Source organism: Rana temporaria, chromosome 4, assembly GCF_905171775.1.
Source record: "Rana temporaria chromosome 4, aRanTem1.1, whole genome shotgun sequence".
In the NCBI taxonomy this organism is placed as follows: domain Eukaryota; kingdom Metazoa; phylum Chordata; class Amphibia; order Anura; family Ranidae; genus Rana; species Rana temporaria.
In genome coordinates, this window is record NC_053492.1 from 21,997,116 (window position 1) to 22,024,324 (window position 27,209).

Here is a 27,209-nt window from a genome sequence, read left to right on the forward strand (position 1 = left end):
CGCTCTCTGGTGTTCATTTCTAGGCTTTGTATGTTTAATACTGTCAATAAAGTTTATCTGGAGTCAGCTGTGATTGGTTGTCACACAGATGAGTCAGCGAATAGAAGTAGTGTAAAAGTTTAAGGGCGTGGACTATGTACAGTAAGGGCGTCCCTTCGGCGGTAATTGGCGCCTGGTTTCCTGAATGAACCAATCGCTGCATTTCATCCTATATCCACCAGGCGTGGTTAGAAGATTCAGAGGCGAAGCCACGTGTGTGTTGTATGAATGAACTTTATTAGCACAGACAGAGCGGACAGTGACAGTCAGTAGCCGGGGGGATGGCTGGCATAGTGCAGTATGTGGTGCTCCGGAAGGATCTGCAGGCCGGACTCGGGTGGCCCCTGGGGGCCCTGGTGGCTCAGGCCTGTCATGCTGCCACCGCCGCCATTCACCTGCACTATGATCACCCCCAGACCCGGGAGTACCTACAGGGGCTGGACACCATGCACAAGGTGGTGCTGGAGGTGAGGGGCCACACTGACAGTGATCACTATGTTATGTACTGACAGTGATCACTATGTTATATTCTGACAGTGATCACTATGTTATGTACTGACAGTGATCACTATGTTATGTACTGACAGTGATCCCTATGTTATATTCTGACAGTGATCACTATGTTATGTACTGACAGTGATCACTATGTTATGTACTGACAGTGATCACTATGTTATGTACTGACAGTGATCCCTATGTTATATTCTGACAGTGATCACTATGTTATATTCTGACAGTGATCACTATGTTATATTCTGACAGTGATCACTATGTTATGTACTGACAGTGATCACTATGTTATGTACTGACAGTGATCACTATGTTACGTACTGACAGTGATCACTATGTTACGTACTGACAATGATCACTATGTTACGTACTGACAGTGATCACTATGTTATTTACTGACAGTGATCACTATGTTATATTCTGACAGTGATCACTATGTTATGTACTGACAGTGATCACTATGTTATATTCTGACAGTGATCACTATGTTATATTCTGACAGTGATCACTATGTTATGTACTGACAGTGATCACTATGTTATGTACTGACAATGATCACTATGTTATTTACTGACAGTGATCACTATGTTGTTTACTGACAGTGATCACTATGTTATGTACTGACAGTGATCACTATGTTATGTACTGACAGTGATCACTATGTTATGTACTGACAGTGATCACTATGTTATGTACTGACAGTGATCACTATGTTATGTACTGACAGTGATCACTATATTATATTCTGACAGTGATCACTATGTTATGTACTGACAGTGATCACTATGTTATGTACTGACAGTGATCACTATGTTATGTACTGACAGTGATCACTATGTTATGTACTGACAGTGATCACTATGTTACGTACTGACAGTGATCACTATGTTACGTACTGACAGTGATCACTATGTTACGTACTGACAGTGATCACTATGTTACGTACTGACAGTGATCACTATGTTATGTCTATGTTATGTACTGACAGTGATCACTATGTTATGTACTGACAGTGATCACTATGTTATGTACTGACAGTGATCACTATGTTATGTACTGACAGTGATCACTATGTTATGTACTGACAGTGATCACTATGTTATGTACTGACAGTGATCACTATGTTATGTACTGACAGTGATCACTATGTTATGTACTGACAGTGATCACTATGTTATATTCTGACAGTGATCACTATGTTATATTCTGACAGTGATCACTATGTTATGTACTGACAGTGATCACTATGTTATGTACTGACAGTGATCACTATGTTATATTCTGACAGTGATCACTATGTTATGTACTGACAGTGATCACTATGTTATGTACTGACAGTGATCACTATGTTATGTACTGACAGTGATCACTATGTTATGTACTGACAGTGATCACTATGTTATGTACTGACAGTGATCACTATGTTATGTACTGACAGTGATCACTATGTTACGTACTGACAGTGATCACTATGTTACGTACTGACAGTGATCACTATGTTACGTACTGACAGTGATCACTATGTTACGTACTGACAGTGATCACTATGTTACGTACTGACAGTGATCACTATGTTACGTACTGACAGTGATCACTATGTTACGTACTGACAGTGATCACTATGTTACGTACTGACAGTGATCACTATGTTATGTCTATGTTATGTACTGACAGTGATCACTATGTTATGTACTGACAGTGATCACTATGTTATGTACTGACAGTGATCACTATGTTATGTACTGACAGTGATCACTATGTTATGTACTGACAGTGATCACTATGTTATGTACTGACAGTGATCACTATGTTACGTACTGACAGTGATCACTATGTTACGTACTGACAGTGATCACTATGTTACGTACTGACAGTGATCACTATGTTACGTACTGACAGTGATCACTATGTTATGTCTATGTTATGTACTGACAGTGATCACTGTTATGTACTGACAGTGATCACTATGTTATGTACTGACAGTGATCACTATGTTATGTACTGACAGTGATCACTATGTTATGTACTGACAGTGATCACTATGTTACGTACTGACAGTGATCACTATGTTACGTACTGACAGTGATCACTATGTTACGTACTGACAGTGATCACTATGTTACGTACTGACAGTGATCACTATGTTACGTACTGACAGTGATCACTATGTTATGTCTATGTTATGTACTGACAGTGATCACTATGTTATGTACTGACAGTGATCACTATGTTATATTCTGACTGTGATCACTATGTTATATTCTCACTATGTTATATTCTGACTGTGATCACTATATTATATTCTGACAGTGATCACTATGTTATGTACTGACAGTGATCACTATGTTATGTACTGACAGTGATCACTATGTTATGTACTGACAGTGATCACTATGTTATGTACTGACAGTGATCACTATGTTATATTCTGACAGTGATCACTATGTTATGTACTGACAGTGATCACTATGTTATATTCTGACAGTGATCACTATGTTATGTACTGACAGTGATCACTATGTTATATTCTGACAGTGATCACTATATTATGTACTGACAGTGATCACTATATTATGTACTGACAGTGATCACTATGTTATATTCTGACAGTGATCACTATGTTATGTACTGACAGTGATCACTATGTTATGTACTGACAGTGATCAACACACGTACTGACTGTGATCACTATAATATATTCTGACAGTGATCACTATGTTTACTGACAGTGATAAAAATGCAGGTAGATCATGGCTGGTGGGAGGGGCCTGCACCCCCAGACTCATCCCTCAGCCCTGATGTGAGTAGTGGGAGGAGTTCTTCAAACTGATACTTATCAAAGCGTTTAGATATTTGAAGAAGTGGGCGTTCCCTTTGCATACAGACCACTGTAGGCAACGCCCACTTGTAATGCCTAGCCTCCGATTGACAGAACAGAAAGCCAATGAATTAAAAAGGGGCGGGTCAGTGACCGTCGGGCTGGGGGAGGAAAGGGCCAACAACTGTGCATGGTAAGCCCGGAGGTCAGATCTGATTGGGTGCCGGTTGTGGTTTCAGGTCCCGGACGAGGTGACTCTCACCGGATTGGCGGAGACGTTGAAGCAGGCGAACATCGATCACAAATTGTGGACGGAGCAGCCGGAGAACATCCCCACCTGCATCGCCCTGAGGCCGTACCGCAAGGAGGAGGTCCACCCCTACCTCAAGAGGTTCAAGCTGCTGAAGTGACCAGATTGCCCCGCCCCCTCACCGACATATTTATTGGCTGCTCCACCTCTGGACTTAAAGGACCCCCCCTCCCCCACAATCAACTCTTATTTTATATTTTCTAAGCTAAGTCATTGTGAGGTTTTGGTTATCCTGGGACAATAAATAAAAAATCCATAAGAAGACTTTTAATTCGTTCAGCTGTACGTGTAATCTGACCTTCAGCTCTGTAAATGGGGGGGAAAAAAGAGCCTAAAGCTCCACCTGCTGGCTGAATAAAGTAAATACAGTTATATGCAGGAGAAGAATTGTACCTGCTGAACTAAACGTGGAAATAAAAAGCGTTATTTTTGTGCTGACCCCATAATAAAGATATACACTACTATATATATATATAACCCCCCCCCCCCCCCCCAGCCTGATGACCAAATGGGCCCCCATACCTTGGGATCTAGTATAAGGCCCACCCCTGGCTGCTATGGCAGACCAATTAGGGGTGTGGCCTACATGGAAATGTCTGAAATTCAAGTTCTGTGCAGACTTCATTTACAGGCCCGGCTGGGGCCCCCTCCCATTTTTTATTTATTTATTGCATTACACCTGTAAGGGGCCCGATGGTCCCCAGGCCCCCCCCCCCTCCGCTTATTATCTCGCATCAGGGGAGAAGAGATTACACTTTTTTTACCCCCCCCCCCCGATTCTCTGCTTCAGGGGGGCCCTGCCTAAAGCTGTGTAAGGGGCCCCAAAATTTGTGATGGCTGCCCTGATCCCCCATCATACTCCCCTTTACATCAGAGTCCCCCACTTACCTTAGGTTACCTATCACAGTGCCCCCTTGCATCAGGGTCCGTCTCTATCACAGTGTCCCCTTAAATGAGAGTCCCCCCATGCATGAGAGTCCCCATCAGACTCCCCTTTACATTAGAGTGCCCCCCACCTTACCTTGGGCTCCCTATCACAGTGTCCCCTTAAATGAGAGTCCCCCCATACATGAGAGTCCCCATCAGACTCCCCTTTACATTAGAGTGCCCCCGCCCCACTTACCTTGGGCTCCCTATCACAGTGCCCTCTTGCATCAGGGTCCGTCTCTATCACAGTGTCCCCTTAAATGAGAGTCCCCCCCATACATGAGAGTCCCCATCAGACTTCCCTTTACATTGTAGTCCACGCTTACATCAGAATTCACTCTTACTTCCGAGTCCCCCCCCCCCCCCCCCCACAAACACACGTACTTACCTCAGAGTCCCTATCTCAGTGCCACCTTACATCAGAGACCCTCTTTACATGAGACACCTTATCGTCCCCCCCACCCCATACATGAGAGTTCCTATCAGATTCCCCCTTTACACTTAGTCAGAGTGCCCCCCCCACCCCACTTACCTTGGGCTCCCTATCACAGTGCCCCCTTACACCAGGGTCTCCATTAGAGTCCCTCCCTACATGAGACTCCTCAGAGTCCCCCCATACACAAGTCCCCATCAGACTCGCCCCTTATATTAGAGTTCACTCTTACATCAGAATCTACTCTTACATTAGAGTTCCCCCTTGCATCAGAGTCCCCATCAGAGACCTTCTTACATCCGAGAGCCGGATAAAATCTTAGGGCCAGATTCTCAGAGGAGATACGAAGGCGTATCTCCAGACACGCCGTCGTATCTCTGAGTCCGGCCGGTCGTATCTATGCGCCTGATTCTTAGAATCAGGTTACGCATAGATATCTATTAGATCCGACAGGCGTAAGTCTCTTACGCCGTCGGATCGTAACTGCATATTTACGCTGGCCGCTAGGGGCGTGTACGCTGATTTACGCATCGAAATATGTAAATCAGCGTGATACGCAAATTCACGAACGTACGCCCGGCCGACGCAGTACAGTTACGCCGTTTACGTTAGGCTTTTCCCGGCGTATGGTTACCCCTGCTATATGGTGGCGTAAGTGCGGCGTACCAATGTTAAGTATGGCCGTCGTTTGCGTAAATCGTCCGTGAATGGGGCTGGACGTCATTTACATTCACGTCGAAACCATTGACGTCCTTGCGGCGTACTTAGGAGCAATGCACACTGGGATATTCCACGGACGGCGCATGCGCCGTTCGGGAAAAAACATCAATCACGTCGGGGTCAAGCCTGATTTACATAACACACGCCCACCTCTTCACAATTTGAATTAGGCGGGCTTAAGCCGGCCTATTTACGCTACGCCGCCGCAACTTTTACAGGCAAGTGGCGTATTCTCAAAAAAAGTTGCGGCGGCGTAGCGTAAATAGGCCGGCGTAAGCCCGCCTAATTCAAATTGTGAAGAGGTGGGCGTGTGTTATGCGTAACGTAAATAGGATACGAATGAAGAATAAAGGGGTAGTGCTGCGCTGTGAATAGGGAGTGGGATAACGTGCAGAGGAAGTGTAGCCAATCCTTATATATGGGAAAAAATGGAAAATATAGTCTGGCTACTAATCATGAGTAGCAATAATAAAAAATGATACTGGTGAATAGGATACGTTACGCCCGCACAAAGTTACGCCATTCTACGTGAATCTACCCCTTAGCGTACATTAGAGTCCCTCCTTACACTGGGGTCCCCATTACAATCCAACCTTACGTTAAGTGAGTGAGAAACTTATATAGCGCAACACATGCGAACTGAATCGCCTCTGGGCGCTTAGTATCCATTCACTAAGTAAACTTTTTTGCCCTCAGAAGAGATGGGTTTTAATTTTTCTTCTGAAGGCCAGGTGGTTTACCTCCAATCGGATGCTGGTTGGTAGAGCGTTCCACAGTCGAGGTCCTTGGACTGCAAATCTACGTTCTCCTTTGGACTTGTATCTGGCTTTGGGTATCTGGAGTAGATTTTGGTCCTCATTAGAGTCTTCTACATCAGAGTCCACATCGGGGTACCATTAGAGTTCCCCGTAGACCCGGGCCCCTCAATAGAGTCCTCTTTACATCAGAGTTCTCCCTTACTTCCGTATTCCTATTACAGTCTTCTCTTACGTCAGGGTCCCCATTACAGTCCAATTTTACATTAGAGTCACCTTAACATCAGAATCCCTGTAAGAGCCCCCCCCTCCCCCTCCCCCTTACATCAGGTTCCCCATTCTGGGGTGGGTTGAAGCACCATAGGCAGCCTCTGCTGACCTTAATCCTCAATCTGTGTACATCGAGGATACACCTGTGGACCCGGTAATGTTCTGTAGAGGGCCAGATGTTGCCCACAGGCCATCGTTTGAAGACCCCCCCCCCCCCCCATCTAAATTGTAATTTTGCATGTGGTATTCACTTTTTTTTTATGTTTGCTGTACCTTTATTTATATTATCGCACATAAGGATTTGCACATTCGCCCCCTAGTGGTCATCTTGTATGTTGCATCCTCTGATGAACAACACCTGAGATAAGACCTCAGCCACATGGAGAGGACCCAGAAAAAAAGAGTTTGTGGCTGAGCTCAGCAGTTGTTCATCAGAGGCGGTGACTTCTCCTTAAGGTTCCCCTAACGGGAAAGTTCCTTCAAGCACTGCGCAGGCGCAAACTTGCCGACGGAAATCTCCGAACCTCGCCCGGCATCCAGGCTCATTCTTTAACATCCCCGTGGATTGGAGGATGTTAAAAAAAAAGAGCCAGGAGGCGGAGCGAGCCCGTTCGAGCGAAGTGAGGCCGACTGGCCACTTTCCTCGAAATCCACGTCGCCCTGGATGCCGGCCGAGGTTCGGAGATTTCCGTCGGCAAGTTTGCGCCTGCGCTGTCCTTAAAGGAACTTTCTCGTTAGCCGAAAACCATATCGGCAGATCAGATTGCGCCTGCGCAGGAACTTTCACGATAGCCGGAACCATATCGGCAGATCAGCGGCAACATACAAGATAACCACCAGGGGGCGAATATGAAGATCCTTGTGCATATTATGATACTCAAAATATGGTACAGCAAGCATAAAAGTAGGCCACTAGAGGCTGCAGACTTTACCATTGCATTCCTCTATCCCATATTGTTGAGATAACATAGCTTTTTTATTAATACATAGTCTAAAACCGCAACTAAATAATTGCTAATACTGGCCTTGAGTGCGGCCAAGGGTCAAATTCTGTCCTTGCCGGTTCTTTTTCAGAGACCGATCTTTAGTGTGGGCTTTTGTGCAAAGCATTCCATGTATTGTTCCACTGGTTAAGACTCCGATGACACCGTGAGACCTCCACCTGGTACTCTCTGTATTGCAGAAATCTCCATTTGAACCCATCCAGGATAGTCCTTTAGGTTATTTTTCCGGTTGTCATTACTTTGGCTCGCAAGGTTTGGGACTTGGCTGCTCTTTCCTGTAAGGAGCCACTCCTGAAGAGGCGTTTGCTGATAGCAGTGGGCGCCTGTGTGCAACATCATACGTTGGGCCTTCCTGCACGCCGCTACAATAAGAGTTCAGGGGTCAGTAGTAAGTGACGCAAAGTTTAGAGGTCAGTAGTGATGCAGAGTTCAGGGGTCAGTAGAGCTGCAGGATGAATCGTTATCGCAATTTTTTTCCCGTTGCGATCTTGACAAAGCGTTTCACAATCTTTGGTATGCAAAGAATTTTCTCTCTGCTCTCAGCCAAAAGTCAAAGTCTGGGCAGTCTGCCAATTTTTGAAAACATTCTGTCAGTGAAATGTTAAGTGTAAACATTGTATCAATTTGACTATTACATCAAAGGAATAGACTTCTGTATGTAAGGCTGCTTTCACATTGCAGCGTGGAGCCGCGGTGACTGTATAGCCGCGATATTTGTAGCGCGGCTATACCGTCGTATTTACCCCGATATTCGGGCGCTGGCGGTGAGGTTTTAACCCCCGCTAGTGGCCGAAAAAGGGTTAATACCGCCCGCGTTGCCGCGCTTTCCCATTGATTTCAATGGGAAGGCGCGGTATAGGAGCGGTGAACACACCGCTCCTATACCGCGGTAAAGATGCGGCTAGCAGGACTTTTGGTGCGCTCCTGCTAGCGCACCGCTTTAATGTGAAAGCCTTCGGGCTTTCACATTGAACACTGCAGGGCATGATTTTTCATGCGGTATAGCAGCGCTATTTTTAGCGCTGTACCGCATGAAAAACGCCCCAGTGTGCCTAAATGAGGAACTATTAACCACTTAAACACCGTGGCCCGGATTCAGAGACAAGTTACGACGGCGTATCTCCGGATACGCCGTCGTAACTCTTGAGTTGCAGGGTCGTATCAATGCGCCTGATTCATAGAATCAGTTCCGCATAGATTTCCCTAAAATCCGACCGGCGTAAGTGTCTTACACCGTCGTATTTTAGGCTGCATATTTACGCTGGCCGCTAGGTGGCGCTTCCATAGATTTACGCAAGGAATATGCTAATTAGGTAGATACGCCGATTCATAAACGTACGTCCGTCCGGTGCATTTTTTTACATCGTTTACGTTCTGCTTTTTCCGGCGTAAAGTTACCCCTGCTATATGAGGGGTATCCTATGTTAAGTATGGCCGTCGTTCCCGCGTCACATTTTGAAAAATTTACGTTGTTTGCGTAAGTCGTTTGCGAATAGGGCTGGATGTAAGTTACGTTCACGTCTAAAGCATTGACGATTTGCGGCATAATTTCGAGCATGCGCACTGGGATTCTTTCACGAACGTTCGTAAAAAAAAGTCAAATACGCGGGGTCACATGAAATTTAAATAAAACACGCCCACATCATCCAGATTTGAATTAGGCGGGCTTACGCCAAACCGCATACGTTACGCCGCCGTAACATAGGGCGCAAGTTCTTTCTGAATACGGAACTTGCGCCCTAATTTACGGCGGCGTAACGTATCTGAGATACGTTACGCCCGCCGATAGATACTCCAATGTATCTGAATCCGGGCCCAAAGCTTTTTCTGGCAGTTCTTTTCAAGTTAAAATCATTCTGGCCAGAATTGTGCAGCTCTTGGGGTCAGTAGTGAAAAAGGAGATTGTAGTAGCGTCCCTTTGTCCTAAGCCTGAGGCGGTGGAGGACGGGGCTCTTCACACTTTGGATGTGGTTGGTGCCATCAGGAGTTACCTGAACTCAGCTGCTGCTATTCGGTAATTGGATTTCCTTTTTGTGTTTCCTGAAGGCCCAAGAGGAGGTCATGCAACTTCTTTAATATACCATTTCTCCATGGATCTGGCTATGTATTTTATCTAAAAGGGTGAGATTCCACATTGTTCTTCTAGGAGTGTTGGTGCCTCCTGATCTATTCATGCTCAGGCTTAATTAGCTCAGGTTGTAAAGCTGCTACCTGGTCTTCGGTTTATACCTTTACTCGGTTTTAGCAAGTGGATGTGTTTTGGTGTGTTTTGCAGGCAGCTGTGTGAGGTTCTTGCTTATTTGGGGTTGGTGGTTGGTAGCATGTACTCTCCCCTCAATTCATTGCTCTGGGATGAATATAAAAATGCTCTGTGACTCGAGATGTACCAAAAAAACAACTGATTTTTTTTTTAACTGGAGTATTATCAGGGCTAGGCTCAGCCCTACCTTCTCTGAACTGGCCACTCAGCTAACAGTTAATTGCCAGCTCCTATCTCTTCACAGTTACTTCCCTATTGATGATATCCTACTCGGCAGTCCTGCTTACTTAAGCCGTCCAGCCCAGATCTTCTCTGCCTTCGCCTGGTCAACATCACAGAGTCTCCTGCATTCCTGTTAAAGACTTGCTTGGCTGACGTCCCTTCTGGTTCCAGATCCTGCTTGCTGTTCCACTACGCTGATCCCTGACTTCCTGGCTTGTCTGACTATCCGTTCCGGTTACCGAACTTTGGCTATGTTTTGACTATGTTTGTTCTATTTACTTTTATTATTAAACAAGTGTGATTTAACTGTACTTCTGTCTCGGTCTGATTCATGGTTTCTGACAAGTACATCACGGGACACAGATCGCTCTCCCATCTTCCTTTTGTGGTTCATGGTTTTCTGCAAAAAAACAGACTGGCCTAATGGGGAGGAGTTATGCTTGTGAGGGGACTTCCTGTCCTTTTTATAGCCAGTGTCTGATCACCTGAAGGTGGCAGCATAACCCTGTTGTTATGGTTGTGTTGTGTTCTGTGATGTACTCAAATAGAAGGATTTTATAGATAAACCAAGAATTAGACTTTTTTTATCTTACACAAAACTCACACTAAATATGAAACTTTTTTTATCCTACCTAAAACACACTGCCTTGGATTCCAACACTAACCTCAAACATGCTCAAATCTATTTTATCTTTCTTTTATAATTTTTTTTACACAGATTTCTCCTTCTGAGCAGCAATTCATAATGGGGTCACTGCAACGCCCTACGGTGCCAACTGGGTCTGTCATGGGTAGGCAGCATTCAGGGCAGCCCTAGCATCCAGAAGGGGACAGACATTGGCCTTCTTGACCTGCTTTGTCTCTCACCCACTGCCCAGCCATCACCGACAGGCTGTGGAAGACTGGAAAGTAGGACTCTTATATGAAAGGGTGGGGACTGAGGTCTTATATGAAGAGGGTGTCAGGGCTGGGCTCAGCCCTCCCTTCTCAGTGCTCAGGTTTCTCAGGTGTTGGTTAATTGCCAGCACCCATCGTTCCACAGTGGCTCACCTGGTGATTTCCTGCCCATCAGTCAGACCCTTCTAGCTATTTAAACTGCCTGGTTTATTCCTTCGATGCCTTTGGTCAAACATATCTAGAGACTCTCTGCTGTGTTCCTGTTGAAGACTTGCCTGAATGACGATTCTGTCTGCTGCCTCTGACTACGCTGATCTCTGGCTTCCCGATTTACTGGCTTGTTCTGACTACCCGCTTTGGCTACCATACCATGGCTATGTTTTGACTATGTTTACCATTTGTACAATTTTATTACCATTATATTAAAAGGTGTGATTTATGTACTGCATTTTCTGTCTTTGTCTGATTCATTGTTCCTGACAGTGGGGTAGACTGAAGACTCTGATGTGAAAAGTGGGGAATTGGGATGTGAAACGGAGAGCTGAGGACGCTTATGTGAAAAGGTGGAGGCGGGGAACGAGGACGCTGATGTGAAAGGAGAAGGGGTGAATGACTCTGATGTTAAAGTGGGTACTAAGGACTCTTATGTGAAATGGAGGAAAGGGGGACTAAAGACTCTGATGTACAAGGAGAGGGTACTGGGGTCTCTTATGGGAAGGTGGAGGGCGTGAGGTACTCTGATGTGAAAGCAGGGGGGCAACTGAGAATTCTTATGTGAAAGGAGGGGGGCATGGGGGGGACTAAAGACTCCTATATGAAATGGAGGAAGTGGGGACTAGGAACTCTCATGTGAAAGGAGGGGGGACTGAGTACTCTCATGTGCAGGGAGTGGGGGCTGAGGACACTTATGTGAAATGAAAAAAGTTGGGACTAAAGACTGATGTAAAAGGAGGGGGGCTGAGGTCTCTTATGGGAAGGAGTGTGGGGAATGTTGAAAGACTCTGATATAAAAGAAGGGGGACTGAGGCTGAGGTTTCTTATGGGAAGGAGGGGGGACTAAGAACTCCTATGTACAATGAAAGAATGAGGGACTAAGGACTCTCATATGAAAGGAGGTGGAGCTCAGAACTCTTATGTGAAATGGAAGTAGAGGGGACTAAAGAATCTGATGTAAAAGGAGGGGGGCTGGGGTCTCTTGTGGGGGAGGGGGTGTTGAAGGACCCTGATGTGAAAGGATGGGGGACTGAGAACTCTTATGTGAAAGGGGACAATGACTAAGGACTCCTATATGAAATAGAAACAAGGGGAGACTAAGGACTCTAATGTGAAAAGAAGGGGGATTGATCGAGGACTCTTATGTGAAGGGAGAAGGGGCTGAGGACTCTAATGTAAAAGGAGGGGAGAACTGAGGTCTCTTATAGGAAGAAGGGCGGACTAAGGACTCTCATACGAAAGGAGGTGGAGCTGAGAACTCTTCTGTGAAAGGTGGGACTAAGGAGGGGGGATAAGGACTCTGTGATGTGAAAGAATGGGGGTACTGAGGTCTCTTATAGGAAAAAGGAGGGAATAAGGACTTCTATGTGAAATGAACGGAGGGGGGACTAACGACTGATGTAAAAGGAAGAGGGATCGATCGAGGACTCTTACGTGAAGGGAGAGGGGGGCTGAGGACTCTGATATATGTAATCCTCTGAGGTGTTTACTGGGCCACATTGATGACGAGACTATATCTAAGAATATGCAAACCTTCCTGCGGATAGTACTGTTCTATGCTAAGAAGTCTATAACCTTCCACTGGAAGTCTCCATCCTTACCTACCATTACCTTTTGGCTCACCACCATCAATCGTGCTATACCGCTGTATAAAATGACATATGAGGCCAGAGGGTGTCCAAAAAAATTCTTGAAGGTCTGGGGCTCTTGGGTTGATTCCGAGAGCACCATACCTCCTGCTCCTTGAACTTTGACTGATGACTGATACCTCTGCCCGTTGAATAGAACTAAGTGAGTAAATGAACGATTCTGTTGTTTTTCTCCCACCTTTCTCTGTGTGTTTTTATGAAAATGCTCAATATGTACCAGCTACCAAAGTTTTGTAAAATGATGTACCGGGCGATGTTCGCCTAGGATGTGTGTTTGTTGTATTGTCTGTTTTGTATGTACAAAAATTTCAAAATAAAAATGTACCTTTAAAAAAAAAAAGGACTCTTGTGTAAAGTAGAGGAGGAGGGGCCAAGGACTCTGATGTAAAAAGAGGGGGCTAGGAACTGTTATGTGAAGGGGGAGGGGACTAAGGACAGAAGGGTCACTAAGGACTCATGTGAAAGGAGGGGGGGCTGAGGACTCCCTTGCAAAAGGAAGGGGGCTGGGGCTCTGATGTGAAGGGTGTCCTCATTTTGAACTGGGATGCCTTGAGATTTAACATACTTCCATGACCCACTTCCATGATGCCAAATATACTGTGCTGCCCAGTGCACTCTGCAGTCTATGTGACCTGGTCAGACACGCCCCCTCTCTTCCTCTGGAACACTTGCAGTGAGGGGTGTGGCTATTACTCAACTATGCCAGCACAGAGCACTGGAGTGGGAGTGCAGAAAGCAATCTGAAGGCATTTCCAAATGAAAATTAGTTACAGGATTTTTTCAGATGAAAAGAGGTGTGAGACTTTTGATTGAAAAAAGACAAAAACAAAAATTCAGAATTTTAAATGACTTTATTTACAATAACAGAATAATTAAACATTGAACAAGCCAATATTATAACAGCACAAAGCAGTATTTTTGCAGCCCCATGCCCCACTTCCCCCGCCAGGAGAACCCGCGTCTTATACATCTCCAAATTTGACGCAGGTCCGCCCGGCTGGGAAAAAAGGGGTCACCAAACTAAATTAAAGTTTTTTTTCTTTAGCGACACGCCACAGGCATCTGAATTCAGATGATTATCATAGGGCACCTTACATTCTCGTCTCTTTTGTTTAATGCATTGTTACATTTTTTATTTTTTGTGTTTTTTGTTTTTTTTTTTGTTTTGTTTTTAATTTTCTAAAGAAGTGACTGTTCCTTAAAATATATTTTTGTATTTTATTCTCCAGAGCAAACCTTAAAAAAAAAGGATTCGTTAAATCGCCAAACAGCTCGTTGGAAAGTATTCAATTTTAAATTCCATCTTACAGTACATTCTTTCCTTAACTCCTACAAAGTCTAAGTAGAGAAAATAGAAGCAAAAACTGAATTTTATTTTTATTTTTTTGCTATGCAGTTTTCCTTAAGAAATTAAAAGCAAGATCAGTTAGCTTTTTTTGTTTTTTACAATAAATTATTTCATCCATTACAATAAGCCAGCAGTTATCTCAAACAAAATATAAAACATTTTTTTTTTTAGGGGAACAAATCTTTTATTTAGCAGAAAACAGTTTCACTTTCTTTTTTTTTTTTTTTTCATTAGGTTGGGGAAAATATGAAAAATCCCGATGTATCAGTTTTTTTTTTCATTTTTCTTAAGAAAGAATCACAATATAAAACTTATTGTCATACTTTTTTTTTTACATTACAAAAAAAGCAGCTGGCTAAGGAATCTTGATCCAAAATGTAATAATAAATTGTATATAGCAATTTACCGAAATGCTAAAAGATATGGGCCTTTGTGGTTTGTTTGTTTCTTTTACAATTTTTTTTATTTGAATTTTTTTTTTAATTATCATTTAGTAGTAGGACTTAGAAACAAGGCCCTTTGCAGGGATTTAAATAAAAAAAAAAGAAGAAGAAGAAGTGTGTTGACATGCTGGTTATTTTTTACAAGTTCTAGAAGTCAGGTTTTGGATAAAGTAAAAAGGCGCCCACCGTGTGAGAAGGGAGAAAAATTAAAAAGTTGTATCTGTAGCTTTATATACAGCAAATCTGCAGCAGCAAATATAACAAAGTCACTTACTTTTAAAAGAAGTCAGAGGCACTGCCTTTTGTAGAGTATATATATATATATATATACACACAAACCAAACACATCATTGTTAATTATTCTAAAAATGTACTTGTGGTTTTAAAAATAATCTTTTTTTTAAACAATATGTGCTTGAAGTGTTTTTTAAATGACATCTTTTATTAAGTCCTAAAACTTGGTTTAATAATTATTTAAATCTGAGTTGATCTGATATTTTCTATTTAAAAATAATGACTTGTTTCCGTAAATTAAAATTATTTTTAAAACATTTTTTTTTTTTTTTAATTGACATTTACATGATTGTTTGGTTTCTCAAAACTTTCTTTTTTATTTTAATGTTGAAGCAGAAATGTTACTAAAATCTTTAGAACTTTAGTGCTTTTCTAATTCATTATTTATTAGAGCAAATCAAATATATATTTTTTTTAAATAATCATATATTTCTGTAAACTAAAATCATTTTTAAAAAAAGTTTTAAAAATTTGTATCTGGTCATAATGAGTCACGGTTGTGTGGTTCCTCAAAACCTTTCATTTTTATTTTAATGTCGAAGCAGAAGAGTTCCTAAGCTCTTTAGTACTTTAGTGCTTTTCTAATTCATTATTTATTAGAGAAAATAAAATATTTTGTATTTAAAAATAATGACATATTTATTTTCTTGATTTCTTGATTAAAATCATTAAAAAAAAAGGCCAATTATAGCTGGTCATAATGAGTCACGGTTGTGTGGTTCCTCAAAACCTCAAATTTTTATTTTAATGTCGAAGCAGGTAACGTTCCTCAGCAGTTTAGTGCTTTTCTACATATTTCTGTAAATTAAAATCATTAAAAAAAAAGGCCAATTATAGCTGGTCATAATGAGTCACGGTTGTGTGGTTCCTCAAAACCTCTAATTTTTTATTTAATGTCGAAGCAGAAGAGTTCCTAAAACTCTTAAAGTTGAGGTTCACCCGGAAATGTTAATTTTTAACATTAGATTGAGGCTCATTTTGTCAAGGGGATTCGGGTAGATTTTTTAAAATCAAAGCCGTACTTACCGTTTTAGAGATGCATCTTCTCCGCCGCTTCCGGGGATGGGCTGCGGGACTGGGCGTTCCTACTTGATTGACAGGCTTCCGACGGTCGCATCTATCGCGTCACGATTTTCCGAAAGTAGCCGAACGTCGGTGCGCAGGCGCCGCATAGTGCCGACCCGACGTTCGGCTTCTTTCGGCTACTCGTGACGCGATAGATGCGACCGTCGGAAGCCTGTCGGAAGCCTGTCAATCAAGTAGGAACCCCCAGTCCCGAAGACCCATACCCGGAAGCGGCGGAGAAGATGCATCTCTAAAACGGTAAGTACTGCTTCGATTTTAAAAAAACACCCGATTCCCCTTGACAAAATGAGCATCAATCTAAGGTTAACATTTTTTTTCGGGTGAACTCCCGCTTTAAGTATGAGTAAATGCTTCAACTATATTATTTTAATACAAATTTAAAATTGAATAGAAATACAAACTCTTCAACTGTATTTATTTTTTTAATTCAAGTTAGAGAACGTGTGAAAAAAAAAAGAAATTAATAGGTGCAGTTTGCAGTTTCTAACACCAGAAACCTAACCAGACCCTTCTTTGCCCATGTGAGCCAATTCATGCAAATCTATAGTGTGAGTTTAAAATGAAGTCCAAAAACTTGCTTTTCTAATTCATTATTCATTACAGCAATTTATTACTTGAAAACAATGTCATATTTCTGTAACGAGTTTAGAATAATAATAAAAAAAAAAATTTAATTGACAATTAATTGTAATTAATTTTGATTAAACGCGTAGACGTTTAGAATTAAAAAAATAAAAAAATAATAAGAAATAAAAGGCAGTGCCTGTGACCTCCAAAAACACAGAGTAAAAACAATGCTTACAAAAAGTACAATACAATTCCTTTATACTTTCCCCGACATCTAACTAATAAAAAAAAAAGAAAAAAAATACTGGTGTAGATAAAGATTTCCTTCCATGTACAAAAATGAAAAAAAAGAAAGAAAATAAAGGCCCTGTTCTTAAGACAGAAAGAAAAAAAAAAAAAAAACATTTATACAGATTCCTGATGCATGGTACCACTATGGGGTACAGGCAGTAGGAATATCCTGAGTATAGATTACATTGTTATGGACTTAGTAATGGCGAGTCTGGAGGGTATAAAATGTCCTAGCAGCAGGTTAAAGCAATTACTCGTCTTAGGCTACACAAACTGATAGCCATTTGCAGGATTTTATAATACAAACCACTCTGTTACATATTACATCAGAAGCACACCAGGGCCGGATTTTCTAGAAGAAGGTGACCTTGGAAGGTCTTGATGGCCTTTTTTTTTTTTGGACGAGGCTCCATTTGCTTCGTAGTAGACCCCTCACTTTACTGTACACGTTATACAGCAAAGGAAGAGCGTCAATCATTTTTTTTTTCAGTTATAAAGGGGGGTATTGTAGATTTTAAAGTGTGAATAGTCTATTCCTATTCTTGTATTTTTTTTATTCCTACAGCAGTCCAAAGAGATTATAGCGATGGAGAGTTAAGTGTGACTTGCAGTGGTTGTGATCTCCTTGTAGACAACTTGGCGCCAGTCACACCTAACCCCCCTTTTGTCTTCTAAATATGTCAAGGTGAAAATCACAGTAAAACCTTTACAACTTGAAAAAAAAAAAAAAAAATACAATCCAAAGTGTCTACGCTTCCATAATGTCATTTGCTACAAAGCTTTGGTTCTCTTCAGTCAAGTCTTGACCAGATGAAGAAAGTCACCCTCTAAGAGTCCATCCGGAGTATCATTTCCAGGTATGGCTAATCTCTGGATGCCTACCATGGCGGTAATGCATTAAAAATACCCCAGTTCCGGTGCGCAGACAGGCCCTTTAGCACTAATGAAGCATTGAGGAGCCCTCAAAGTTTGGTGCCGTCACAGCACCGGTTGAGTCACGGTTAGGCCTGGATATAAGACACCATGGGACTTGAATCCGACCCTGCTTCCTGGTGGGTATATATGACCATAAATACATCAAGATATTGATACACATGTGAACTGAACCTTCTTTTCTACAATAGCCTTCCCTCCTCAGAGTGGTCGAATGAGATTTAAGTGGATCTCTGTTGGTTTTGGAGCGATAACTTTATTATACAAAAGCAAAGAAGTCTCAAAGATGGCATGAAGGGAGCCTAGGTCTTACTATGGAAGAGGGCAAAACACTTTCTTTGAATGAGAATGAAGGGCCAGAAATAAACCGATGAAGACAAGGCATGCTCAATTCTGGGCCGTTGTTTTCAGATATTCATCTTTAAGTCAGCCATAGACGGTTTGAATTTCGACCCGTTCAGCAGGCACTGACCTAGATTCGAACCATGTATGGCCAGGCTGAATATACCCAAGTTGATCCCATGGTTGCAGGAAAGGAAATCACTCCATTTATGGCTGGCTTTAGTCAAAAAGAGAAATCTGTTCCTGAACGAGAAACAATGATATCTTCCTATTTTGTCCTCTTAGGTAGATGGAAGGATTGAGCATAGGCAAGACAGCCTTCGTACTCCAAAATGGAAGGGTTGCTATAGCTGACTGGTTTTTGAAGGTTCAAGCTATGGGGCTTAATTCCTTCATCTTAGGTTACAAAGAAAAAGAGCTGCTGCTCCAGGTGTATAATGAGAACCTGAGGTGGAATGTCTCATAGAGTGCCAGCCCTGGCCCGCCTCCGTGGCAGACTTGTAAGAAAAGAAATGGCAGCACATCCAGGAATTCCGATTGCCTTTTATTGTTCAAAGTGATGACACCAACAAGAGGTCGCTTAGATGCGTTTCACACATACATCGTGTGCTTAATCATTATCATTAATGATTAAGCACAAGATGTATGTGTGAAACGCGTCTACGTGACCTCGTGTTGGTGTATTTGGTGTTATCACTTTGAACAATAAAAGGCAATCGGAATTCCTGGATATGCTGCCATTTCTTTTTTTTACAAACTACATATTAGGTTACTGAGCCAAAATCATTATGCAATGAACCAGTTCTGGGTCCTGGGTGTTTGCAGAAATGGTATTTTTTGCAATCCAGATAAAAATTATTGGTCTCAGTACTGGGTGATAGAATGTGTTTCAAGGGGTTCAAAGGGACCCTACTTCATCAAAGCTACAACAAACTACAAAGCCCTTAATGAGGGACCTCTTGGACCATCATAAAACATGTCGGCTCTTAGGCTCCTTTCACAAGAAGGGTCCGATTAGGTCCCCTTGTCAGTCTTTCAGGTTGACCCGATTGGACCCTCCATTTAGCAGTATGGACGGGTAGCTGCCTCAAATCTGAGGTAGGGGGATCCGTCCATTTCTGTCTAGGTGGATCAGATTGGATGGCAGTAGGGTGTAAACGGACAGCGGAGTCCATTTGCACCCGGCCTCCCATAGAGCGGGCTCAGTCCATGTCCGCTCTGCATAAACTGAGCAGACACGAACCTGTCATCTACCCGCTCTACTCTGATCAACAGGAGATCAGCGGACAGATCCCCTGCTGATTGTAGCAGAGTCTGCCCTCTGTGAAAGGGGCCTTACTGTGACCAATAACATTTAGCTGGGCTACAAATATAGCCTAATGCCGCGTACACATGATTGGAAATTCCAACAAGAAAACCGTGGATTTTTTCCGATGGAATTTTGGCTCAAATTTGTGTTGCATAAACACGGTCAGACAAAATTCTAAACGTCAAGAACGCAGTGATGTACAACACTACAACCAGCCGAGAAAAATGAACTTTAATGATTACGAGCATGCGTCAAATTGATTCAGAGCATGCATGTTTTTTTGTGCTTCGGAATTGCATACAGACGATCAGAATTTCCGACAACAACTTTTCTTGTCAGTAAAATTGAGAACCAGCTCTCAAATTTTTGTTGTCGGAAATTCAGATGGAGCCTACACACGGTCGGAATTTCCGAACAAAAGCTCACATCAAACTTTTCTCGTCGGGATTTCCAATCGTTTGTATGTGGCATTACACTCTTTACCAGTGATGGCAAACCTTGGCACCCCAGATGTTTTGGAACTAAATTTCCCATGATGCTTATCCACTCTGCATTGTAGTTGAGCATCATGGGAAATGTAGTTCCAAAACATCTAGGGGTGCCAAGGTTTGCCATCACTGCTCTATACCTTCTACAAATCCTGAAGGCCTAACATTGGCCCTTGTGCCCTACAGAGCTACCCACTACCCAACTGGGACACCAACATGTACCAGGGTTCAACGCTCCACCACCTCATTTCTCTATTGAGTCACCAGGCAACTGCAGCTCCCATTTTGACAGATTGCTCTTAACCAAGACATCAATATGTATTTTTTTTGGTTGCCATTTTAGCTGTGAATTATTATGTGATTCCTCAAACAGTAAACATGCCTTGGAATCAGGTCAGGACTTATTCTCAGACACTCCAAAACCAGAAAAGACCACAAGCATCCCTTACCATTTTACATTTTTTCCCCCTCCTTTCGACTGAACACCGAAACAGAACGAAACAAACCAAAGATATGAGGAAAAGATGGATGAAAGGCATGATGTAGGTTACGAAAGATGGTCATTCCCCATTAAAGAAGAGATGCTGTGTAGGTTTCACAGTCATATTCTCACCGTAGGCTTTGGCCTAACCTCCGCCTTGCTGTAGTTGACTTTGCAGAGGTAATGCGGCAAAGATCGTTGTTACACAGGTTACTTGTCTGTTCATTATCTGAGTAATAGCATATATAACAAGGAGGTGAATAGGGGGTTTTACAGCACTTTTGAGGCTGTCCTTGGTCAATCTCACTGACCTCCTGAATACAACTGATGGCAAGAAAAGCAAAAAAAAATTCACTTTCGATTTTTAACTTCATAATTTTGCAAAATTTTGTGTGGTTTCAAGAAATTTTGTCAAACCTCAGGAAAAAGATAGCGGGCTGCCACATTTGCTGCTCCAGCAGCAAAGAGGGCTTAAAAAACAGGCCCTAAAAAGGTGCGCAAAGCAGGCCTCTCACTTAGAAAAGACATGATTGTACATACAAGCCAGTAGTAGCTCTACAAATGCACTTCAGCTGCAACAACGATGCGCTTTACCTCGGTATAGTATATATACTTCTCTCTCTCTTTCTCTCGTTCCTCCCCCACAATCCCCGCCACCCGTAAGTTACCCAGAACCCTTCACTCTCCTCTCCTTTTCGGGTTCCACATCAGTGACAGAACCAGCTGAAACTGACATTCTGCGACATTCTCTCCAGGCGCGCAAAAACGCCTGTTTTTTTTCCTTTCAGTGTCATCACAGCGACTGTTTACAAAAATAAGTATCATCTGTCATTTGGCTCGAAAGGGGACCGTCGGTCCGATTGTCCAGCCCTGCAGCTCTCTCCAAACGTCCAATGCTGATCAAGCGCTCTTCAAAAGAGGGCAAGGGGGCTAATGGGGATAGAAAAAAAAAAAACTGTGGCAAAACAGATTTTCCTCCGCTCTCCTCGTTTTATTTTACACTTCGCAAAAGCGTCTTTGCCTGGCAGTTTTTCCGACCCCCAAAAAAAAGAAGGATGGCTGCAGTTTGAGATATCAAAGATCTCTGCAAAAATATAGAACATATATATGTTGCATATATATATTTCTATAGCTTGTCTGTGTTACGGGTTGCATCTCCCTTGCTTTAACAAGGTCTGATCAAAACTGTCATTCAGTGAGCAGTTGTTGCAAGAGGCTCTTCTGTTGAGCCTGGGGGGTGGTGGGCCCAGGTGTGGTCTTCTGAGAGGCCATGGATCCTTGTTGGTTCATGTATGGGTCCCCACCCACGAGGTTCACTGTACACTGGACATCGGCAAACACTTGTACTTGCTGGACCTGCTGGTGGGAAACAAAGGTTTAGATTAAGAGAACTGGCTTCCTCTCACCCAAAGAACAACATTTGAATACAATATTAACATACAAAACCATCAACAACTCTGTTCCAAGCTACATCACCAATGAAGTCTCAAAGTATCACCCAAAATGCCAACTCCACTCCCCCCCCCAAAAAACAACCTGCTCTCTTGCTTCCTTGTTATCGCCTCCCATGCTCACCCCCAGGTCTTCTCCAGAAACTCTCCTATCCTTTTGAACTCCTTACCCCAACCTGTCCAGTCATCTACTCTGTCTACCTTTAGGCAATCTCTGAAAATGCATCACTTCAGGAAAACAAAACCAAAGAAATTCCCGGCTGAACCTACCAACCAGCCTGCAAAGCAACTGAATTGCCCTCTCCAACAGTATGCATTAAAAACAGGGGTTTAGATTGCACAAATTTGCAAATACATTTTGAGAGCCTCCACAGTGGAAGCACATGCATTAAAATGGATAGGCAGGGGAGCCTGGAGGGAACCCCCCCCCCCCTTGAAAGCACAGGGGCACACTGGACCCCCAGCATATAATGGCAGCAAAGGTGTCCAGTGTGTTACGCATGTATTTGCAAATGTGTACAAACGAAACCCCTGTTTTTAAACGCATACTGTAATGCCGCTTACACACGGTCTGAAATTCCCCCAGAAAAAGTCAGATGTGAGCTTTTGTTCGGAAATTCTGACAGTGTGTATGCTCCATCGGACTTTTGCTGTCAGAATTTCCGCCAGTAAAAGATTCAGAGCTGGTTCTCAAATTTTCAGACGGAAAAAATTCTGATCGGAAATTCCAATAGTCTGTAGCAACTCTGACGCACAAAATTCCAACGCATGCTCAGAAACAATTTGACGCATGCTTGGAAGCATTGAACTTCATTTTTTTGCCTCGTCGTAGTGTTGTACGTTCTTGACAGTCTAAAGTTCAGAGAACTTTAGTGTGACCGTGTGTATGCAAGCCAAACTCCAGTGGAATTCCGTCGGAAAAAACATCCAAGGTTTTTCCGACTAAATTTCCGCTCTTGTGTACGGGGTATTAGACAGGAGGCTGGTCAGAAAGTTGAGCTGGGAATTTCTTTTGTTTTGTTTTGCATGTGTTACCCTTCCATGTGCTCCTTGCTGCCAAGGCCGATTATAGGTGAGGGCAGTGGCCATTTGTTTCATCTCATTAGTAAAGTCTAGCATGCCTCCACCCATCATGGTCCTGGTCAACCAGCTTTCTTAAGTGATTGTACAGGGCTGGTGATCCATCATCCCTAAGTTATTTTACAAGACTAAGCTATTGGACAAGAAGTCTGGTGAGCCATCCTTCCTAAGTTATGGTACAAGACTAGTGACCCATCCATACTAAGTTATTGGACAAGAAGACTAGTGATCCATCCATACTAAGCTATTAAACAAGAAGACTGGTGACCAATTCTTCCTAAGTTATGGTACAAGACTAGTGACCCATCCATACTAAGTTATTGGATAAGAAGACTAGTGATCCATCCATACTAAGCTATTAAACAAGAAGACTGGTGACCCATTCTTCCTAAGTTATGGTACAAGACTAGTGACCCATCCAAACTAAGCTATTGGACAAGAAGACTGGTGACCCATTCTTCCTAATTATTGTAAAAGACTAGTGACTCATTCTTAGTAATATATTGTACAAGACTAGTGACTCATCCCTACTAAATTATTGTACAAGATGTTGTATTAAATTATTTTATAAAATTTAATTATTACATTTAATTAGTGTACCCATCCTACCAAAGTTATCGTGCAAAACCGCTGATACAGCCTTACTTAGTTATTGTACAAGACGACTAGTGACCCATCCTTTATAAAAAATTAATCTGGTGACCCAATCTTCCTAAGATATCTTACTAAGTTATTGTACAAGATTGGTGACCCATCATCTCCAACTTATCGTATAAGACCGATGACCCAATCCTCACACAGTTATTTTACAAGAATAGTGACCCATCCTTACTAAGTTACAGTATTTTACAAGAAGACTGGTGGCCCATCCTTCCTAAGTTATTGTACAATATTAGAGTTGAGCGGACACCTGGATGTTCGGGTTCGGGTCCGAACCCGAACTTTAAAAAAAAAAGTTCGGGTTCGGGTTCCTCTTCCAGGAAAGACCATGGGCTTACCCAGTGACGTAGCAGAGGGTACGTCAGAGGGGGCGGGGTCACGTGAAGAGTGGCCCTGCCTCCTCTATATAAGTAATGTCACAGCTCCAGCGCGTCATTCCGCTGGGCTGTGTCCGGCGATGAGGAGGTCGGGGATGCTGCTGCGCTGGATGGATGGATCTTCTCAGCGCTGGAGCGGAGATCACCCGACGCAGGATCTTCTCATCGCTGGAGATCACCCGCAGCCGTCAGGATCAGGACAATGCAGGAAGCCGGGAACGAGTGGATTTATCACCGCTGGAGGTTTTTTTTTTTTTTTTAATAAAGGACTTTATTCTATGGTGTCAGTGTGTTTTTTTTTTTACAATACTTTACACTTCCTTTGTGAAATGGAAGGGGTACAGTGTACCCCATTACCATTTCACACAGGGGGGGGTCAGGATCTGGGGGTCCCCTTTGTTAAAGGGGTCTTCCAGATTCTGATAAACCTCCCGCCCACATACCCCTACAACCACCGGGCAAGGGTTGTGGGGATGAGACCCTTGTCCCCATCAACATGGGGACATCCTCTCCATGTTGAGGGCATGTGGCCTGGTATGGTTCAGGAGAGGGGGGGGGCCGCACTCTGTCCCCCCTCTTTTCTGCGGCCGGCCAGGTCAACGTGCTCGGATAACGGGTCTGGTTATGGATATTTAGGGGGAACCGCACGTCATTTTTTTTTTAAATTGACGGCGGGGTTCCCCTTAATATTCATACCAGACCTAAAGGGTCTGGTTATTGAATTTGCGGGGACCTCCGCGCATTTTTTTTTTCCCGAACTCCGATCCCGGACCCAAACTTTTTTCAATTATTCGGGTTCGGGTCCGGGAAAAACACAAAGTCCGTACCGAACCCGAACTTTACAGTTCGGGTTCGCTCAACCCTATACAAGATGGATCACCCATCCTTCCTAAGTTATCATGCAAGACTGGTGATCTAGCCTTACTAAGTTATTGTACAAGACGACAACACTATAGGCTCTTCCTTCCTAAGTAATTATGTAGACTGGGGACCCATGCTTCCTAAGTTTTTGTACAAGACTGATGACCCATCCTTTATAAGTTATTGTACAAGACTGAACCTTTATTTTCTCCAATAAAGAAATATATGGAGGGTATAATTGTTGATCTCTTCTTCTTCTTGAAACTCAAGTTTCCTGGCCACAATGCTGATGGTTTCCAAACTTTGAGTCACTGCCCCAGAACAAGTAAGGAGATAACAAGTTTTAAGTTTCCTCAGGGCTTTCATTTGTTGCATGCTTGAAAGAGGACACAGACGAGCAGCCACCCTTTTCAGAAGCAGGTTGGCAATGGATTGCTATGTACTTTAATGAGAACATGTTGCCATTCAGTGCAAATTGACAGGATCAAGGTTCTCTTGATAGCCCCCTCCCTTGCCCTCTATCTGCTAATGCTCATCTTACCCATGTATTCCCCACTGTTTCATTCATACTGGAAAGCTGTGTAAGCTCCATGTCAGAGCTCCCCTATACTCAGAAAGCCTGTGTATTTTCAAGGGGTACCAACAGATAAACAGAATGCTGTGGTAGCATGACAATGGTAAGTATCAGTGGATATGGGCTAGCAAGAGGACCTGTCACTTTGCCTTGTAGAGACAGACGGAATGAAAGGAGGTTGTGAACCTTAAAGGGATGCTGGGGGGCTTTTCTCAAGTTAAAGGAAGAAAAGGTGAATTGGCAGAACCTCTCAGGCCCCGTACACACGACCGGATCAATCTGCTGAAACTGGTCCGCCGGACCAGTTCCAGCGGACAGATCCGGTCGTGTGTAAGCCCGAGCGGACAATTGTCCCGCGGATCGGACAGTTTCCAGCGGAAAAAAATTTCTTAGCATGCTAAGAAATCTATCTGCTGGGAACCAGTCCGTCGGATGTGTTCGGTCGTCTGTACAGACTCACCGGACACATCCGACCGACCACTATCCCTCGCATGCGTCGTACTGATTCGACGCATGCGTGCAAGCTTTGAACTTCCAGGGCCGCGTCATCGTCGTCGCGACGGCGCGGCCACGCCCCGCGTATTGTTTACGCGCGGATTTCTGTCTGATGGTGTGTACAACCATCAGATAGAAATCCGGCAGCGGACGCAGCGGATCTGTCCGCTGAAAACGGTCCGGCGGACCGTTTTCAGCAGATAGATCCAATGGTGTGTACGGGTCCTAAGAATTTCAGCTCTTGGGGGACAGCAGAAGAAAGAAAAAAAATACTTGCAATGTTCCGTGGTTTTCCTGGGTATATACTGCTGCAAAGGTGTGTTAAATGCTCACTTATCCTTTACAATGCATACCTGTCCTGTATCTGGATCCGTCTTTAGCAGGTCTGTTGAGTACATTCCGCTTGTTCTAAGAGATGGATCATTCACCTGCTGTAATAAAGATGGCAAAAGAGGTCTTTAAGCAATTAGGACCACTAAATGGGACAGTTTGTGTTGGTTACATGGGAAGGGGCATGATGGTACTTTTAAGTTTCCCAATTTACTGGTGGAAGTTTGGCCTTTGATCAAACTTAGCTCAGAGTTCCCAGTATGGCCAAAAGATTACCTAACCTTAACACAGGGGTGGTCTGACAACTCATGGGGCCCCCGGGCAATAGAAGATTATGGGGCCCCTGGGCTTACAGATGGCCACCACGCCAGGAGGCAGTGCAGAGGCGGGGCAGCTAAAATCTCAGGATTTTCACATCAAAAGCATGTCGGTTTCGGACATATCAAGTAAGGATATAAAAAAAAAACACAGATTTTTACATACTGTCCCTGGTTTTATTGAGTCTGGCAAGCTTGATGGGGCCCCCTAGTGGCCCGAGAGTGCAAATGGTCAGTCCGCCCCTGCCTTAACAGCTACTAAAGGATCGAAAGTATGTAGGCATCCCTCCAATTGATCAAGTGCAGGTGTTTCCAGTTATGTTACAGTATACAAAGACATTTTAGTCCTCTTAACAACAGTTTGGGGAAGATTTGTTTCTGTTCTAGCATAACTGTGCCCCTGTGTACAAAGCCAGTTCCATAAAGACATGGTCTGACCAGTTTGGTATGGAGGA

The 27,209-nt window shown here is 43.3% G+C and overlaps 2 protein-coding genes and 1 long non-coding RNA gene across 6 annotated transcripts in view; 1 reads left to right on the forward strand and 2 right to left on the reverse strand.

The window, feature by feature from the left end:
- The first annotated feature begins 248 nt into the window (after positions 1-248).
- PTRHD1 (peptidyl-tRNA hydrolase domain containing 1) lies at positions 249-4,097 on the forward strand. Its single transcript, XM_040348116.1, has 2 exons — positions 249-506; positions 3,607-4,097. Exons 1-2 carry the CDS (start codon positions 321-323, stop codon positions 3,775-3,777), a joined length of 357 nt encoding a protein of 118 aa, XP_040204050.1. The 5' UTR covers positions 249-320; the 3' UTR covers positions 3,778-4,097.
- A 9,762-nt stretch (positions 4,098-13,859) lies between these two features.
- On the reverse strand, positions 13,860-16,118 carry LOC120936030. Its single transcript, XR_005748579.1, has 2 exons — positions 15,989-16,118; positions 13,860-15,842 (listed from the first exon to the last, which is right to left on the reverse strand). It is a non-coding gene; the product is annotated as an uncharacterized LOC120936030 (long non-coding RNA).
- A 4,072-nt stretch (positions 16,119-20,190) lies between these two features.
- Positions 20,191-27,209, reverse strand: part of NCOA1 (nuclear receptor coactivator 1) — a 299,593-nt gene continuing 292,574 nt past the window's right edge. For 3 of the 4 annotated variants that reach the window (XM_040348120.1, XM_040348117.1, XM_040348118.1), the window contains 2 exons: positions 26,461-26,538; positions 20,191-21,968 (listed from right to left, as the gene is read on the reverse strand). In XM_040348120.1, the coding sequence (XP_040204054.1) occupies positions 21,798-21,968; positions 26,461-26,538 (249 nt within the window). In that variant the 3' untranslated portion in view covers positions 20,191-21,797. The remainder of the gene's footprint in view (positions 21,969-26,460; positions 26,539-27,209) is intronic. The other variant, XM_040348119.1, reaches the window with a different exon arrangement.

What these genes read in the sequence shown, in the direction of transcription:
- PTRHD1 (XM_040348116.1), top strand. Translation starts at nt 321, where the DNA reads ATGGCTGGCATAGTGCAGTATGTGGTGCTCCGGAAGGATCTGCAGGCC. An exon ending in TGCACAAGGTGGTGCTGGAG is followed by an intron (nt 507 to 3,606) that starts GTGAGGGGCCAC and finishes TTGTGGTTTCAG; the next exon opens with GTCCCGGACGAGGTGACTCT.